At 38.9% G+C, this 17,889-nt stretch overlaps 1 protein-coding gene across 2 annotated transcripts in view; it reads right to left on the reverse strand.

Moving 5' to 3' along the window:
- Positions 1–17,889, reverse strand: part of LOC111864364 (dynein heavy chain 7, axonemal) — a 167,945-nt gene that overhangs the window by 29,159 nt on the left and 120,897 nt on the right. The window contains exons 36-41 of one of the 2 annotated variants that reach the window (XM_033751408.1): positions 15,560–15,789; positions 14,041–14,221; positions 9,011–9,238; positions 8,158–8,386; positions 5,269–5,610; positions 3,944–4,537 (exon numbers count right to left, since the gene is read on the reverse strand). In XM_033751408.1, the coding sequence (XP_033607299.1) occupies positions 4,515–4,537; positions 5,269–5,610; positions 8,158–8,386; positions 9,011–9,238; positions 14,041–14,221; positions 15,560–15,789 (1,233 nt within the window). In that variant the 3' untranslated portion in view covers positions 3,944–4,514. Of the gene's footprint in view, positions 1–3,943; positions 4,538–5,268; positions 5,611–8,157; positions 8,387–9,010; positions 9,239–14,040; positions 14,222–15,559; positions 15,790–17,889 lie in introns of those variants that run through there. The other variant, XM_023851574.2, reaches the window with a different exon arrangement.

The following is a 17,889-nucleotide window of genomic DNA, read 5'->3' on the forward strand; positions in this document are numbered from 1 at the left end:
AATCAGCCATTGCAAAAATGACGATCACACAAAACAGTTGTCACTATAAACTCTGCCAAAACTAGTCCTTACCTTCTGAAGCAACGGTAGTCGGCTTATCGACTCAGGAATGTTAGCTCTGTGCGCTCATAGCGGCAAAACGCAGTACTACAAAAGCTCTGCCCACAAAAAAATTAGTTCGGTTTTTTTTGGGTACCCCATTGTACAGCACGTTTCTCACAAATAAGACACATCCTTTGTGGAAATATATGTATAGCACATAAACAAATGATATACTGCACCAGCATGTCAGGCAATCTCTGCCTGATTTACCCTGGAAGTTTCCTTCATCTGCAGGTCCATGCAAACTGGTGCATATACCTACCTCTTGTCTTTCCAGCACACAGCTGTAATGCTGCCATAAAATCTATTTTGTCCACTTTCATAATTTTGAGGGCTTTGAGGACAAACCATGAGGGAATTCCTGGTCTATGATGCAATGCCAAAATATTCCTGCTGTAGGGGCATCCAAAAGTCCAGAAATGTAAAATAATTATAATTTTAGTTAACAGTTATTCATCCATAGCTCCTTGCCAGTATATTCCATTTTTGTCACAAGCAGTAGAATGGTATCATGTAGGTGTCACATTAAGAGTGGCATCTCAGAATTGTTTTCCTAACTGACACTGTCATAAAATTTGCTGATAGTGTGTTGTTGTCATGATGGAACTTTATTTGGACTATAATTACTTTGTTTAGCAAACGGTCCTATTCCATACTACCCAGTATTGAGATCATCATTTGTAAGCCCTGATAGAGAGTGAAAACACCAAAATTGTTGCAGAGTATGCTGTTTTTATGTGAAATATCATATGCTTCCAGACCTAATAATATGAGTATGGTGTATTTTAGGGGGAACAATTAGCCATAATATTAGGTGCTGGCTTATGATGAAAGTAGGAAGGGGCCTGTAAATATTGGAATGTGTCTTCTGATTTCTCTCTCCTCATGTACAATCATCTGTATGTTCTTCCAAATCCTTCTCTAATGAATCTGATAAAATCATATAGCAAACTGGTGGCTCTTCATCTTTGCAAACTCTTCTGGATTGTAATGCCGTGTAATTTGGTAGAAATCTACCAATGCTTTGGAGGAACATATCACATCCATCTTCAAGGTAAAAGAGTAAGCCAAGCAAGAAGCCGACAATAAGCTGAAGCAGGCAACAAGTACAGCTGAGCCTACTACCTGTTTCTCCTGGTTTCTTGCCTGACTTACTTTACAACTCTGAACATGGAGGTGACACGGTCCTCCAAAACACCACACTGTCTCTTAGCTACATAGTGTTGCAATTCATATGATCAGAGTCTTCATACTCACTGCTACCAAGGGTAAAGTGGCTACAGCCAGGGGTCAGCAGTCTTTATCTCTAGTTCTGTTGATGGCTTCTATATTAAACTGTATTTAGATGAACATGACATTTTGTGCCAGGTGTTGTGGACAGATAAGGCAACATTCACAAGGAGAAAAGTAAAATAGCTCCAAAACCTATATAAATGGGCACTGGAGAATCCTTGTATTACTCAGCGTTCTTCATTCTCACAAAGATTTAGAATTGATGACTGGACATAAATCACTGAAGAATATTTAATTGGACTTCATATTACTATAATCACTCATCTTGGTGGAATCCAGCATGCTCATTTCACTGGTTGATTTACCCCTTCATATTTATGAAGGCATGTGGTTTTGGCACAATTTCATGCCTACCCACTTTTCATACAAAATACGTAATTGATTGAACAATCATTTCCAGACATATGGATCAGCAATGACATTCCAATCATCAAGTCTCAATGTTCTCCTAACCTGAGGCCATTCCATTTTTCTTATGGGGACACATCAATGAATACGGTTCTGCTAAGAAAATACAAGATTGCAACCACCCAATCAATCACATTCAACAGCTGCAAACATTAGAGGCCAATCTATGAAATTCCTGTTAGGGGCTCCATTTCACTTTGTGTGAAACGTGCATCCAAGTTGGAGGAAGTAGCTTTGAGCAGTTCTTGTGAAGAAATATGCAGAACTGTGTACAAGTCCCACTACATAATCAGATATTTATGTTAAATGTAACGCAAAATTTGAGCTACAAAGAGATAATAACTTAAGAATCTTCGTTTTTCATTCCTCATTAGTGAAGTAATACTTAAAGATATTAAATGCAAATAGCAAAATATATAAATAAAGGGATAATCATTTCATTTGCTTAAAAATTGGCACAACATCACAACCTGACAAGGATGATGAAATGAACAACAATTCATTTACATCTTCTGCTCAAAAATATCTCCCCTAAGAATCTCCTAAAATTTTTCCATAGGACTCTGAATCACCCTGTATTAAGCTACTACACAGACACAAACCACCACAATATGTATTATACTGTCACGTGTAGAGGAGCGTGCGTGACTTACAGATGGGTTCTGGATTGGATGATTGGATTTTTTTACACCCTCTTCACACATCTCAGCAAATGCCATTTCTGAAGACTCGACTCAATTCAATTCCTTTGCTTCCAAGCTAAAATCTTGGCAGCCTGGCATCTTGAAACTCAGATCTATCCTATGCCACACCTGCCAGCTTTAGAATAAACCACCTGTCTTCCTCGATCCTTTGGCTTATACCTCTCGCGCTGACGTCCAAGACAGGAGGGGCGCAACACCAAGGGCTCTCTTGTTATGTTCACACATGCTCCCTAGATAGAGTAGGGCCTCCAAATTAACAGCAAGGGAGACACTCCCAATCGACAAGACTCAGTTCTACAATAACATAATTTAATAACAGAGAACACAATATAAAATAAATACAACAATTATAATTTTACAGAAGCACGTAGGCTCAAACATACAACTTTAACCAAGTCTGTCCATTACATTTACGGCTTGCCTATCTGTGGCATCTGACTAAACTTAATTGCCCACGCTCACTGCTCTAGTAACTCTACTTACAATCACGCTACCTCAGCAGGCACAAAATAAACATCGACTATTATTAATTTTCCACAGGCGATTCCTCGAAGGGAAATACAACAACACAAAATTAATCTAAGGCCCCGTCGCTGCCACACAATAAACCTACTGGCCAGCGGACGTGACCAAACCCCCAATGTGCCTTGCCAGCACACACACAACCAGACCTAATTTAGAATACCCTAGCCGAAACAGAATTTGACAATTACCCCAGCTGGCAGCGTACGTCCGCTTCGCTGCGGATCCAAGCAACGAATGTTTAAAATTCACTAGCCGGCCTCTTCCAAACCTTCGGGGAAGGTGGACGGGGTGGAAAGGAAGTGGAATCCCTCGTGATACACTGCGCACACGAGGAGAAGGGGTAGGGCCAAGGGAGATTAACATGGCTGGAAGGCATGATGTCATCACAAGAGCCTTCAGCATGGCTCAAGAACTATTCTCTATAACTACTTTGCATGGACTACGCATAAAACACAGCTTCTCTATTGTTGCGAAGGCGTGTTTACAGAATTCCTTCCTTTCAATATTTTCTTAATCTCTGGGAACAGAAAAAGTGAGTGGGGGATAGATCCGATGAATAGGGTGTTCCAGCATAGTTATTTGTTTACTAGCCAAAAACTGCTCACAGACAGTGCCATGTGAGCAGGTCCTTTGGGACCATTTTGGTGCACACCTTCCTCAAGTCAAGATCTCTAGTTAAGATTTTCCTAACTGTTTCTTTGTCTGTTCACTTGCTGTGCTATGCTGCTGACAGTCAGCCGATGATATTCAGGCACAATTTGACGAACCTGTGCAATGTTTTCTTCAGTTCTGCTTGTTGCTGGCCATCCTGATATCTCTTCATCAGTGACATGTTCTCCTCCCTCAGAAAAATGTGTCACCCACTTGTAAACTGACGCTTTCTTCATAGCATTATCCCTGTAAACTTACACTAGCATATCTCTGATTCTGCTTCCACTCTCACCAAGTTTAACTAGAAATTTAATGTTTGTTCCGACATTCTCATGACGGCACACCAAAATACGCTCAGACAATAATAGATGCCACTCAGAAAGCGACTGCCATAGATCAACAACACCATAGCTATGAAACACTGATATGCTAACGTCATCAAACCATACTGAGGTTTCTGTCCATTGATGCCACAGCAAGCGCACAGTGGCGAGTTCACGAACTTTATTGTCATACCTCATACATTAATACATATCAGTATGATATATGCAAGGTGACACACTTCTACAAGAACTGAATGAAAGTACTTAAAAAATAAAGTTAAATGGAGCTTTTACTGAGCGTAGAGTTTTATGATTAACTGTCAGTTTAGATAAATTCAAGGTTATGAAAATATTCTGGAAGCACTTAAGAAATAAAATAATTACAAATGGAAGGGTAAGAAAAGAAATTACAGAAAGAATAAAAGAATGTAGGAAAATCTTACCATTTATTTTGGGATAGACTCTGAAAATGAGAAGTGCCTGAACGAAAAATTTGGCTCTCTGAAACTTACTGCATGCCCATATTAACAGCTGCAAAAATAAAATATAGAAGAAAATCAGAAGAGAGAGATTATGTGATGAAAAATATGAGAGAACTAAAAGGCAAATATCCTGGAAGACAAATTAATAGATAAAGATGGTATAGACACATTTTAAGAATAAATGAAGATAAAATCTAAAAGAATGTCTGAAAGTAAGTAAAAAGTAAAGGTAATCCTGTAATAGGCTGTGAAGGCCCATAGGGTTGTGAGATGTTGAGGTTCCCACATTTTCTAGACAATCGGCTCATAGATGGCGGCAAGGTTGTCAGCCTTATGCGCCGGCTGCCCTTTACCCCCAAGAATATTTCAAGAATATTCCAGGTACTCATTTCTGTTAGAGGCTGAGTTGACCCCAGGGCCATAGTGCAGCTGGAAGGATTAGGTCAATTGAAAAAAATCTGATGACCTCATCAGGACTTGAATCTGCGACCTTCCAGCTTGTAGCATAGTGCCTCAATCAACTACACTACCGTGTGGCCCTAAAAGAATGTCTGAACAAATCTAAAAGGAAACCTGAGATCAAAATGGGGAAACTGGTGATGAAAGATGTCACAAAGAAAGAAGAAAGAAAATGAGAAGAAACTAAGAAAGAAGCAGATTCAAAACTTAATAGGCCAAGTTTAAATAGCACATTTTTATATGAATGGATTTCTACAATTGAAATGAAGCAGCTGTGACCTATTGCATGTAGGACAATTCAAATCAAGAATGGCTTCTCACCTGTCAGAGTGAAGTATTTTTCACCAAGTGCTTTTGCTATAGCAGACCAACGAGTCCTCTCCCCTCCAAGACCTCCAATCAGCTCCTCTGCCCGCTTCAGTTTCATTTGGCAAAGCTCAACATCTGCCTGCAGCAAAGCATAACGTTTCCTGTTCTGGTCCAATACTGCTTCCAGTCGAGCGAGTTTAGACTGGACTTCACGTAACTGGGCTTTCTTAACATCCAGTGCTGCCATAGCATCTGTAAAATCTGCTTCAGCCTTGGCAAGGGCTTGTTTCTTGGGTGCTACTACTTTAGCCACCTTGTCATATTTTGATATGGCAATCACCCATTTGCACAGACCTAAAGTAAAATAGACATTGTACTACTGTTGTTACAGTAATTGTCTGCAAGAGTAAAGATATTAATAAATTGTTTGTTGATTTATTTGTTTATTCAGTTACTTCTGAATGCTGTATCAATTATACTGACTGAAAAATAATATCAACATGCAGACCGTTTGGAAAGTGGCATTGGATTCAGCTAGCTCCAGTTGTTATGGTATCACGTGGTTTCCTACAAGGAAATTTAATTCATAATAAATGAAGTCTTAGGCCAGGGTGATAAATCAGCTATCCTGAAAATATATCTACACATGTGTGTGCTACAACCTTTAGTTGGAATTTAAAGTATTATGCGCATTTATGAGAGAAAACAAAAAATGTAAATTTAGTTCATCTCAAAGGTAATGCAGATACTATGAACTTCCCCTTATTTTTACTTAATTTCCATTGTCTTATGAGTAATGACAATACTGTGACATATTTAACACGGTTTCTCTGCTAATCAAATGCATCAAGAAAGAGTCAGCAGTGGTCTGATTTTTGTAGTCACAAGGTGTGAAAATTAGTGAAAATTATACATTAGTAGCAGCTCTGCATGGCAATAATTGTAGTAAACAGAAAAAAATTATGAATTACTGGTGGTGGGGGGGGGNGGGGGGGTAGCAGTGGCAACAGTGACAGTGGTTGTGGTGATGGCTATGGCAACGGTGACAGTGGTGGTAATTGTAGTGGTTGCGGTGGTGGTGTTGATGATTATAGTGTTCTTGGCGACCACTGAATGTAGCATGTTGAGGTTGTGGGATGTCAATGTTCACTGAGGTTGCATTTAGAATGCATATTATAAACAAGCAGGAGCATGCCTGAAAAATACTGGTATAGACTCCTTTCATGGAGGCTAGTCTGGTACCGTGATTACGATGCCAAGTGACGCCCTGAAAAGGGCCGGTTTGTCCAGCAGTGTCTTCTTGTAGCAGCCTGATGTTCTCTTGCTGCGGCGGCAAGGCTGGCTGGCCGGTGGTGCTGTAGTGCGTGAGCCGGTAGAGTTAGCTGCCTACGATGCATGCACTGGCAGGGTCAGTTGTTTACTGGCATTGTTGAATGAATGAATGTATATGGGGTGGGCCTTCTCAACCCTTGCACTGTGACATACAGTGATCTATTGTGCTTCCCCTTTTGATTATCCCCTAAGCAATCCTGCGTTTGAATGAAGTGCAGGATTTTGTATGTGGGGGCATCAAAATAGTCACTTGGTTCCATAAGGTATTGACCCAAGTGACATAATCTTAGATAAGCTAAGGCCTCACATTCACACAGGATTTTCTTCTTGACACCTCCCACAATTCGGACTGTCACTTAGTCCCAGTTTGAAGAGATGTCCTTTAAGGTGACAGTGTCCTGTAAATAGTCCCACCACCCATGGTAGCTGGTTTAACTTCAACAGTTCCTTCGCTCTTTTAGCAGAGGGTCCTCGTATGAGTCCCTTTGCTTGCCTGAGTCCAGTCAAGGATCCCCAGTATTTCTTGTGCTTCATATTTGTCCAGTCCTTGATTGCCTTTCTGGCAACTGCTATAGATTACTGGCGCTGTTACTGGAAAGTTATGGCAGCGGTGGCTTCATGATGTCAGCGTAGCTATGATGGTTGTGACTGATGAAGGACTGATGGTAGCCAAAAGTCAAAGTCAAAGTTATATTGCAACTGACAGTCAGTCAGTCTGTCTGTCTTGGTGTTGAGCACCGGCTGGGGCTCATGACCAGATGTGGTAGTCAGTTGGAGGCCCGCATTTTTATACCATTACTGTTGGGCAGAGTTGGCGATGGAGCTGCAATTATGAGCGCTGATTGGATAGCACTTGTATTGGTGTCCAGAGAGCCAGACTGCAAGTGATGTGTAAATATTGCCTGTTTCCGTGCACTGCAGGAGTTGTCTGTTATGCACTGTGGGAGGTTCCCACAAGGTTAAGGAGCAACTCAATCAGCACATCCACAACAACTGGAGAATGAGTACTAATTAAATTGCTTCTGAAATGAGCATGAAGTCATGAAAACAAATGGTGCATGAATGGCTTAAGGTCCAACTGATAACATTTTATTCTGAGGGAGTCAAGAAACTTGGGGATCACTGGATGAAGCAAATTGAAAATCAGGGCACACAGAAGAATATGATACCTCAAATTATTATGTAATTATTTTTCAGAATGTATAATATAATGGAGTCACACATTGTAAGAAGTGAAACATGGACCACAACCAAGAGTGACTTAAAGCAGACTGCATGCTGCCCAAATGCATAAACATAATAGCCAGGAGATTCAAAATAAGGGATGATGCAGAAAGTAGGGCGTTTGACACAAGAAATTTCAAATAAATATTTTTGAATTTAAGATTAGAGTTGGTATGTGAATGGACAATGTCAGAATATCAAGGGCAGCTTTAGACAGGGAAATTAAACCAAGACAAACTGTTTGGAATGCCGAAGACCATAGAAATGGCAGACTTGCAAAACTGGAGGCATCCACTGATAAATACAATGATCAACACAGTCACAAGTAACACCACAAAAGTATACCTTCTGCGGCTGTAGATGCAAATTTAATTTTCTCAGGATCAAAGTTCTCATCAGGAAGGATTCGCTCAGTAATCTTCTTCATGACTGCTGGAGGGATGTTGTCCTTGTCAAAGGAAATTAGGGACTCCAGGAACTTCATATCACCTAGAACTCGCTTGGAAGGAGCCCAGTAATCTTCCACCATCTTGCCAGACCCTCCAGGATCTGGGATTCGGTCAGGTTTCACATCCTACACACACAGAGTAAAAAACTGTGATCAAAGGTCAAAATGTGTGCTGTGCTGGTGTTTTAATTATATTAAATTCCTGAAAAGGTTCATTATATCCAAGAAGTTCAGAATAAGAAAATTTTCTTTCATTGCGCTCTACAATTTTTTTTTTTTTATTCTGTGACTGGCTACACTCAAGAATTTCCATTTGCTATATTTGACTCTTTCCATTCATGGTTGCAAATAAACGGCTCAATTAAAAGTAAAAATTAATAATTATTATGTTCCTTTCCTTATTAATCAAATATGTTTTTAACATAGCACAAAAGAACATAAGTTTTAAAACATGTCCAAACAGAACAACACATTTAAAATAATCTGCTTACATAGTATGCCATGTAATTATGGAAAATGGCAATCTTTATAGAATTCCCCAAAAATGATAAAACCACTTCAGTCCTTCACAATTGAAATGGCTCAATAATTGTATTTATATTGTATATATTTTTAAATCTACTGAGATATCTGAACACAAAATTAAAAAATGAAACACACTTTTGAAGAATATTTGTGACAGACAAATATAACACCCATTCAGGTACATCTATGTTTGTTTTGTAAGTAGTGCACATGTATGTACCATACCTTCAGGATACAGACAGCTTCCATGACCAGCCTGATTCCTTTTGGAGGACTTTTCATAGTTTTAACAATAGTTATATCATTAGGTGTGAGAGTACCAAGGGTGGCTATAGCTGCATCCAAGATCGGCACTACCTGAGCAAGGTTAGCATCGCAGTCATCCTTTATTTCTTGAACATTAGCTGCTTGTTGATTCGCAACCACATCATCTTCCATCACCACTTTCTCCACCTACATTACAATAACAGGTGACAAACAAGAATGAGTAAGAGCACCCTTGTGAGTGGTATGTTAAAATTGTGTTTCATTTATGCATGATCTCTGTCTGCTATCTAAGTACAGTCCATACATCCCCAATATGTGCATGCAGTGAACATCACCTAGATGGCAGGGTTATTATGAGAGTTTTGACAATGCTTGTAAGGGCAGACACTTAGGTGTAGTACCTGAGTACAGCCTGTGAGACTGCGGAGGAAGATTAAACAGATTGCATTTTGTCATCAGTTCAACATATACTTGCATCATTCAGTGTAATTGTTTCCTGCCTCACAATGAGCCTCCTTTTCTTCAGTCCACTGTCATCTCTCATTGTTTGGGAAATCTTCATTCTTTATATCCTCAAGCAGCCTGGCATGCTAGACCTGAATACTAGTGTTACAATCTCTGTTCTGGGAACTTCATGTACACTGATATGTAGTGATTAGAATTCTTAACAAACTAGCAGAGAATAGTTGGAAGATAAGGAAAGAAATTATGCAGATGTACAGTGAACATTATTTTGCAATTACTGGTGATCATGATTCATGTTCTGAAATAGGTGACGGTTACTGCAGTAATTCATTTCCATCTTTTTTGCAACATATACTAGAAGTTCTTAATTCAAACTTTTATGATTCAATTATGAATTCTGAAGTATAATTTTCCTTTGTGCTCAGTTATAGCACCGCATAAAGTGCAGCAGTTTCACCAAAACAATTTTAGAGCACCTGATGATGGCCCTGTGAGCCGAAACATGCTGTACAAACAGGAAAATAAAGTGAAAGAATGAGAGTTTTAATTAGAAATTAAAATTTGATAAAACTTTAGTATTAATCGCATGAAAAATGGAAACTAATACATGAAAACGACTGCAGTGAAACAGGATGCTGAAACACAAGTAAGTAAGTTAAAAGTGATAATGAAAACAGAAATACCACTGATGGGTCAAATAGCATTGTTCAAACAGATTGTACTGTTCAGACCAAGTTTTAAGTGCAGGTTTAGATTGTCATTAGAAGGGATTCTCAGCTTATCCAGAAATAAACAGCACAGTATAATTATACACTTTCCTTGTCTGTATCCTTTTACTTATATGGATGACAAGCAGAACCAATGACAGTATAGAAGTTTCTCATTAGAAAGGATATGCAGAAGGATGCCATGAAATGGACTAATGTAATGATGCACAAACAAAGAAAAATTATGAATATTTGACTTGTTGGAACTGAGAGTATTATTGGTGTGTTATGTGTGTAGTTGCACATTCAAATCAGATCACGAGGATTTAAGGTCTCTGTTTGCCACAGATAATATGAGAAGAGATATTTTCTGTTATGTGATGGTGAACAACAGATTTTTGTTTCTTCTTTGGTGTTTGAAATTTGATAATCGTATGACAGATAAGAATGCAAGAAAACATCTCCAATTTCAGAACTTTTTCATTGTTCTATCCAAAATGCAGAATTGGAATCTCAGTAACAACTGATGAAATATTGGTATGCTTCTGAAGTCACTGTAAGATCAAAATGTTCATGTCAAGAAAGCCTGCGAAATATGGTACTATGATTATGTACATAAACATTTCAAGAATTTTCCATGCAGCACACAGATTTATTGTGGGAAAGAACCTGGTGAAAATACATTTTCAGCTCACACTGGAAACTCAACAAATCAATCCAAGCTACTCTCCACCTCTCTAGCCACATCCAAAATTGACATCAAAATATTGTGGCAGATGATTGGTTCTGTTCAGCTGAGCTGTTAAATGTATTATAGGAAAAGAGCCTAAATTACATGATGATTATTATGAAAAGTAAGAGGAAAGTACCCAAAGAACTTTTGCTGTAGAAATCAAGGGAAGTTAATTCCAGTGATTTTGTGTTCTTGGGTTCATGACTTACCAATATCAGTTTCACTTACTTATGGCACTGAGCCCTTCTTGAGGAGCCACCAAATCTGCAACATTTCCCAGCATTTTATGGAACCTGAAGCTTCATTACCATGTTCATAAGAGCCCTCCACAGGTCCCTATCCTGAGCCAGATTAATCTAATCCATACCATCTCAACCTATCTCTCGAAGGTTTATTTTAATATTCTCCACCCACCTACACCTTGTTCTTCTCTGAGGTCTCCTTCCTTCTGGCTTTCCCACCAATATCCTATATGCATGCCTCTTCTCCCCCATTCGTGCTACATGCCCTGCCCACCTCATCCTCCTTGACTTGATCATTCTAATTATACTTGGAGAAGAGTACAGGTTACGAAGCTCCTCATTATGCAGTTTTCTCCAACCTCCTGTCACCTCATCTCTCTTAGGTGAATATAAAAAGTGGTTCAAATATGACCGGGACTGATTTGTGTGTAAACAAGCCACACTGCACAGCAGCTGTGCGACCTTGAGAGAGTGAAGCCACAACCTCCACCCTCCCTCTTGTTCAGGTTAGAACCTGTTCAGTCCTGTCTGGGAGCTGCTAGGGTGATGAGCGAACAGAATGTACCGCAGAGCGTGGAACAACACATTGTGATCAAATTCCTTGCTGAAATTCACCACAGACTCCAACAACAGTATGGGGAAGAGTGTCTCTCATTGACCCATGTGTTTAAGTGGTGTAAGTGCTTCAGAGAGGGCAGAGAGTGCATGGAGAATGAACCACGAACATCCAACACTGAGCCAAACATTAATCGTGCAGACGCACTTATTCGTGAGAATAGGCGCATCAGTATCAAGGAACTTGGAGCAATGATGTCCATCAGTGTTGGTAGTGTAGAAGAAATCGTGAAATACCACCTGCACTATCGCAAGGTGAATGCACGGTGGGTACCACGCACTTTGACGGACGTGAACAAATTGGTGCGTATGCAAGTTGCCTGTTTGAAGATAAAGGTGATGCATTTTTGAAGTCTATAGTGACCACCGATGAAACGTGGGTGCACTACTTCATTCCCGAGTCCCAGTAGTCATCATATGAGTGGTGGCATACCAGTTCTCCCAAACCCAAGAGAGTGTGGAGGAGCCGTTTGGTAGGAAAGTGATATTGAAATGGAACCTTCTGACACATCTGTTGTACAGTCCCAATTTGGCCCCAAGTGATTTCTACCTGTTTGGAAGCCTCAAATCAGACTTGCAAGGCATGCGGTTTGTGGACAACGACGTCATCATCCAGACTGTTCGGGAGTGGATACGTCACCAACCACAAGCCTTTTTTGAAAAGGGTATCAGGATGCTTCCAGAACGTTGGAAAAAATGTGTTGACTCTGGAGGGGAGTACATTGAAGACTGACATGTGCAAGTAAGTGTTTGGCAATTATGATTTAAAAAAAAAATCAGTCCCAGTCATATTTGAATCACTTTGTACATCAGATTCACACATCACCAAAGAGAAGAGATTTGTCATCTTTATGTCACTGATGAATCACAACAAAGATGTAGATGAAGCAATTATGAAACCAGAAGTAATTTCTTATTACAACCTGACAAAGGGTGCTGTACATACGCTAGATGAAAAATTTGCGAACTTCCACATTGATCGTTGATTAGATGATGGTCTATCTGAATTTCCTTCAGGATTCTTGACACAAGTAACACTTTTATTGTATATAATCCATACAAGAATAATTTGCATGTTACCAGACTTGAAGTCATAAAGTAACTGGAAAAGCAATTAGTGACCCCTTACTTGGAGATCAGAGTACAACAGTACAGAAACATGTGAGCTTTGTTCTTGTATTAGATAAGTTATGGAAATAAAGGAAGCAGTTCAGGCAGAGGAAAAACTTCCAAAGGGGAAAATATGTCAAATATTTAATCCTGAAATGAAAAGTGAACTGCATACTTGTGTACACCTGAGCCAGCCTGAATGTGGTGACAAAAACGTTCATGCTCTTGCTGTGAACTGAACCATTCTGTGGGCTAGTCACTATACTGACCATGAAGTCTTGGCTCCCTGAAAACCAATGCTATCTTATTTGTGTGCAAGTTCCTGGAAACAGGCAGAGAATGGAGAGAGGGGTCAAACCAAGTTAATTGTATCTGCTTTGAACGTGAATTTCTGGAAAGAGGAAAGAGAGAAAAAGATACAAGATACTCCAATTGTATCTCCTCCGAATGTGAGTCTGTGGAAAAAGACAAGGAACGATGAGGGAATGGACAAGTCGTGTTAATGGCATATGCAGTAACCATAATGTTCAAGGTTTGTGAATAAAAGCAAGAAATGAGGAGGGTATGGACAAGGTATGTTAATAGCATCTGTGTTCGTTGGTAGTTTGTGGAAACGGGCAGGAAATGAGAGGAAGATATAAACCATGTTAATGATATCTCCACTGGATGATAATCTGTGGAAACAGGAAGGAAACTGAGGGAGAACCAAACCCTGTTTCCTCTGCTTTACTGAGTAGACTGACATCAGACCATAACCACTTATGCAGACATCAAACATTTTTGTTTCAGAAATGTAACAACTGAATCTGAAAAATATATTAAGAAGGAGGCACTCTTAAAACTTACAGTTAAAATCAGCCTTAATCTTGTAATAGTGACCTACTCCATGAAGCAGAATCCTTGAGAAGCTCAAAGCTACTCAGATGACCAAGAAATTCCCTGCTTCCACAGAACACCAGAAGTTCATTACCATGATCAAAAGAGGCTGCAATTGGACTCTGTACTGAACCAGTTCAATCTAATTTCCATTATGAAAACATCAATGAGCAGAAAAAATCTTATAATATGTAAATTATTAAGATATCATAAAATATTTTTAATGAAAAAGATACGTTCCTCTGCCACATCCAAAGACTCCTTCTCCACCTTAGCAACCATCTCCTGCACTTGATTGGCTGCCACCACCAACTGGGGCTGCAGTGCCACCAGCTCTTCCTGCATCACCGACACTTCACCAGCTGCACTGTCCAGCTTCTCTATGCCTACTTCATAGCGTGACTTTCCCATCAGCACTTCCCTGAACCAGACCAATATAAGAAATGCATTCTTTCATCCCAAAACAAAGAGCAAGAAATGAACACACAATGGGAATGTTCATACTGAACTTTACTTAACTGTACTTATCTTTGGATACTGTCAATATAATAAAGATCTCTTTAGAGTAATACAATTTTAGTGAGTGATTATTTTGACATATTTCAGGTCATGGTACAATTATAGATGAAGTACCAAATCTGTTACTGGACAGAACACTATAAGTTTTCACAGAAATTGTATTTTGATTCAGACAGGTGCAATAGAACCCCGATTTCATATTAAGCTCAAATTACATTTTACTAAAATTATCAATGAAAGCAAAGGTTAATCAAGAAAAAGACTGGTACATCTCCAGCTAGGGATATTCTTAAAGGGGATCCTTTTCAATTTTGCATTTTTCAATGATCTTGAGGGTCAGTTTTTGCAAAAACAAATCCACTGAAGCCATTGCTATTAAATGGTACAAAATTGCATAAAATATGTCATGCTTAAACTAAATGCTGTAATAATTATAAATTGTAACAAAATCTATGATTAAGGCCATGGGTCTGTTTTCTGTGTAACATAGCCTGTCTGAGAATTTTGACAAAGCAAATTTTTATTTTTTTTTATTGCTAGTGGGTTGGAACTAAGTCCCTTGTACTGCAGCCACTTCTGGCCTATTGTACCAGCCACAGATGATAGGTGAGGGTGATTGTGGAGCAATTGGTGGAATGAAGATTGGTAGGGGAAACCGGAAGTACTGGAGAAAACCTGCCCCAGCGCCATTTTGTCCACCACAAATCCCACATGACCAGACCCAGGATCAAACCTGGGCAGCCACAGTGGGAAGCCAGTGGCTAACCGCTTGAGCTGTGGCATGGCCTAAATTTTTATTTTCATGTAAAGTAAAGATTATAGTGGATCAAAAAAGTAAAAATAGAAAGGTGATGAAGTTTGTCTATGTCCAAGTAACATGCCATGAAGGTGTATATGGGACTGAAGATAAAGTTCCATATATTTATCTTTGTTATAAATGAAAGTGTATGGTCAGCTTCACACCATAACAATTTTACTCAAGAAGAAAAAGTTCCACATGAACAATGGATAGGAGGCTGGGCTGGTCATAATCCGTAGTCATTAATTTTACTGACTGAGATATCTCAATACCATCATGGGGAAAATTAAATTCACCTAACAACATCACTATAATCATCAATAACAAATTTCATTTAAATCCAATGAACAGTACAGGCAATGAAACATGTTTGCCATATTATGCACTTAGTTTAGTCAAAGAACACACATAACATAACTGTATCAGCTTCAACCATCTTACTGTCTCTTCTTGCTGAGGAGATCCTTGAATGTGTTGATGAGCTCAAGATATGACATGGGTGTCACATAATTATACCGTCCTAATCTCTTGAAGAATTCCACTGAGAGTTCCTGGGTTGACGTGTGGAATTCCTGACACATTGTGATGCAAGCATCTCTCTCCTTCTCTGTCAACTCCACATCTGCGAAGAAGTGAGTGGACACGGCCAACAGAGCATCATCAGGCCAAGCCTGAAAATATTTCAGTTCAGCAGCCATAAATCCACAGTCTGCATTCATTCTGAACTAACTGTCTTCCAGACAGCTGAACTGCATATTATTGAAAGCCATCTTAAGCAGGATACATATACAGAATTAATCTTTCAACATTTTCAAAAATGTTCAGTCCTATTCTGCAACTAGAATCTCACAACTGTATCTTCACAACAAAATACAGTAAACAAATTTTTTCATTAAAATTTCATATCATCCTTCAGAGAATTAGGTCTACTTGTTCTCTTACAGGTAATAACAAAATATATAATCTTTCTGTCTTTTCAGAGTTCCTCCCAAAGTTCTTCTGGGATGATATATTTGTGGTCCTATTGGAGCTCAGTTTTCCACCATTTGTGCTCAAGTTTCATTTGTGGCACACTGGTAATTGGTAACATTTATAATTCTGTTATTATTTCCTTTATGGTTGAAACCTGATGTGTGTTTTTTGCAACACATTTCAGCTGATTATGGGTCTATGTTTGTACATTAATTATAAGTTTGTTTATCAACATAAAAATGAGACAATGCATGCAGTAACAGGAGCAAAATACAACACAGAACACGATACACAAATATATGTAGGAAGAATGCTCACATAAAAGAGGATTGGCATAATTCGCGTGTTTGAGTGCTACAAAGGGTGAATCCTGAAAAGTTTTATTATTTAGAATTCATCGACATATATGATGAATACAGATTTTAGTCATTTTAGAATGAAGACATCATGGCATGCAGTACAATAGTTTAACATGCATAAAGACACCTGAGGATGGCACATTAGTGCTGAAACATGTAGTGTGGAAGTGAAGAATAAGGTGAAAAAGTGTATACACTGTAAGACAGTTAGCATAAACCATGGAAATAAACAAGAAGATGGATGTCCAAAAACATAATACTTGTATCAATATATGTACCATCATCACAAACTTTTTAGATCTTATATACAGAATCTCTCATTGTTACACGCAATACATACAGACTGGTTTTTGAACATTCAAACAAATAAAAAGAAAATCTTGATAAAATATATCCTGACAGCCTCCTTTAAAAAGCTATAACCATTATAAAATGTGAGCTCCTGGCATCACATTCTAAAAAACTGACCTGAGAGCATTTTGTTTGTGTAGTGTGATGATCATAAATGTCCATTTGATTCTGAATTTTGTGTTGAGGTTTATAATACCTGGCAGTCTGATTCTGGATATGTAGTATAAATAAACATTTACTTACTTACTTACTTACTTACTTACTCATGGAGCTGAGCCCTTCTTGAGGAGCCACCAATTCTGCAGCTACTCAAGAATTTCCCAGCATTTCATGGAACCTGAAAGTTCATCACCGTGTTCACAAGAGCCCTCCACTGGTTCTTATCCTGAGCCAGATTTATCCAATCCATACCATCCTATCCTATCTCAGATCCATTTTAATATAGTCCACCCACCCACATCTTGGTCTTCCTAGTGTGCGCTTCCTTCTGGCTTTCTCACCAATATCCTACATGCACTCCTCTTTCCCCATTCAAGCTACATGCCCTGCCCACCTCATCTTCCTTGACTTGATCATTCTAATTATACATGGAGGAGAGTACAAATTATGAAGCTCCTCATTATGCAGTTTTCTCCAACCTCCTGCCACTTCATCTCTCTTCGGCCCAAATGTTCCCCTCAACAGCCTGTTCTCAAACACCCCCAGTCTATGCTCCTCCCTTAATATCAGAGACCAAGTTTCACACCCATACAGAACCACCAGCAAAATTATAATTTTGTATATTCTAATTTTTATGTTTTTGGACAACAGATGAGAAGACAAAAGTTTCTGGGCTGAATGGTAGCAAGCACTGCCCAAGTTCAATCTCCTCTTAATTTCCTCCTAAATCAGGTTTTGATCTGTTATCATTGTTCCCAAATATCTGAACTGTGCCACATTTTCAAAACATCTGTTTCCTATCTTTATGTCATCATTTTGCCCTGCATTTTTGGTGATGAGACAGTAACATATACTTAATTTTCTCTGTTTACTTCTAAACCAACCTCTTTACTTGCGTCAATTGAAGTTTGTGTGTTTTTCTTTATGGTA

The sequence above is a fragment of the Cryptotermes secundus genome, unplaced genomic scaffold (genome assembly GCF_002891405.2).
Source record: "Cryptotermes secundus unplaced genomic scaffold, Csec_1.0 scaffold338, whole genome shotgun sequence".
In the NCBI taxonomy this organism is placed as follows: domain Eukaryota; kingdom Metazoa; phylum Arthropoda; class Insecta; order Blattodea; family Kalotermitidae; genus Cryptotermes; species Cryptotermes secundus.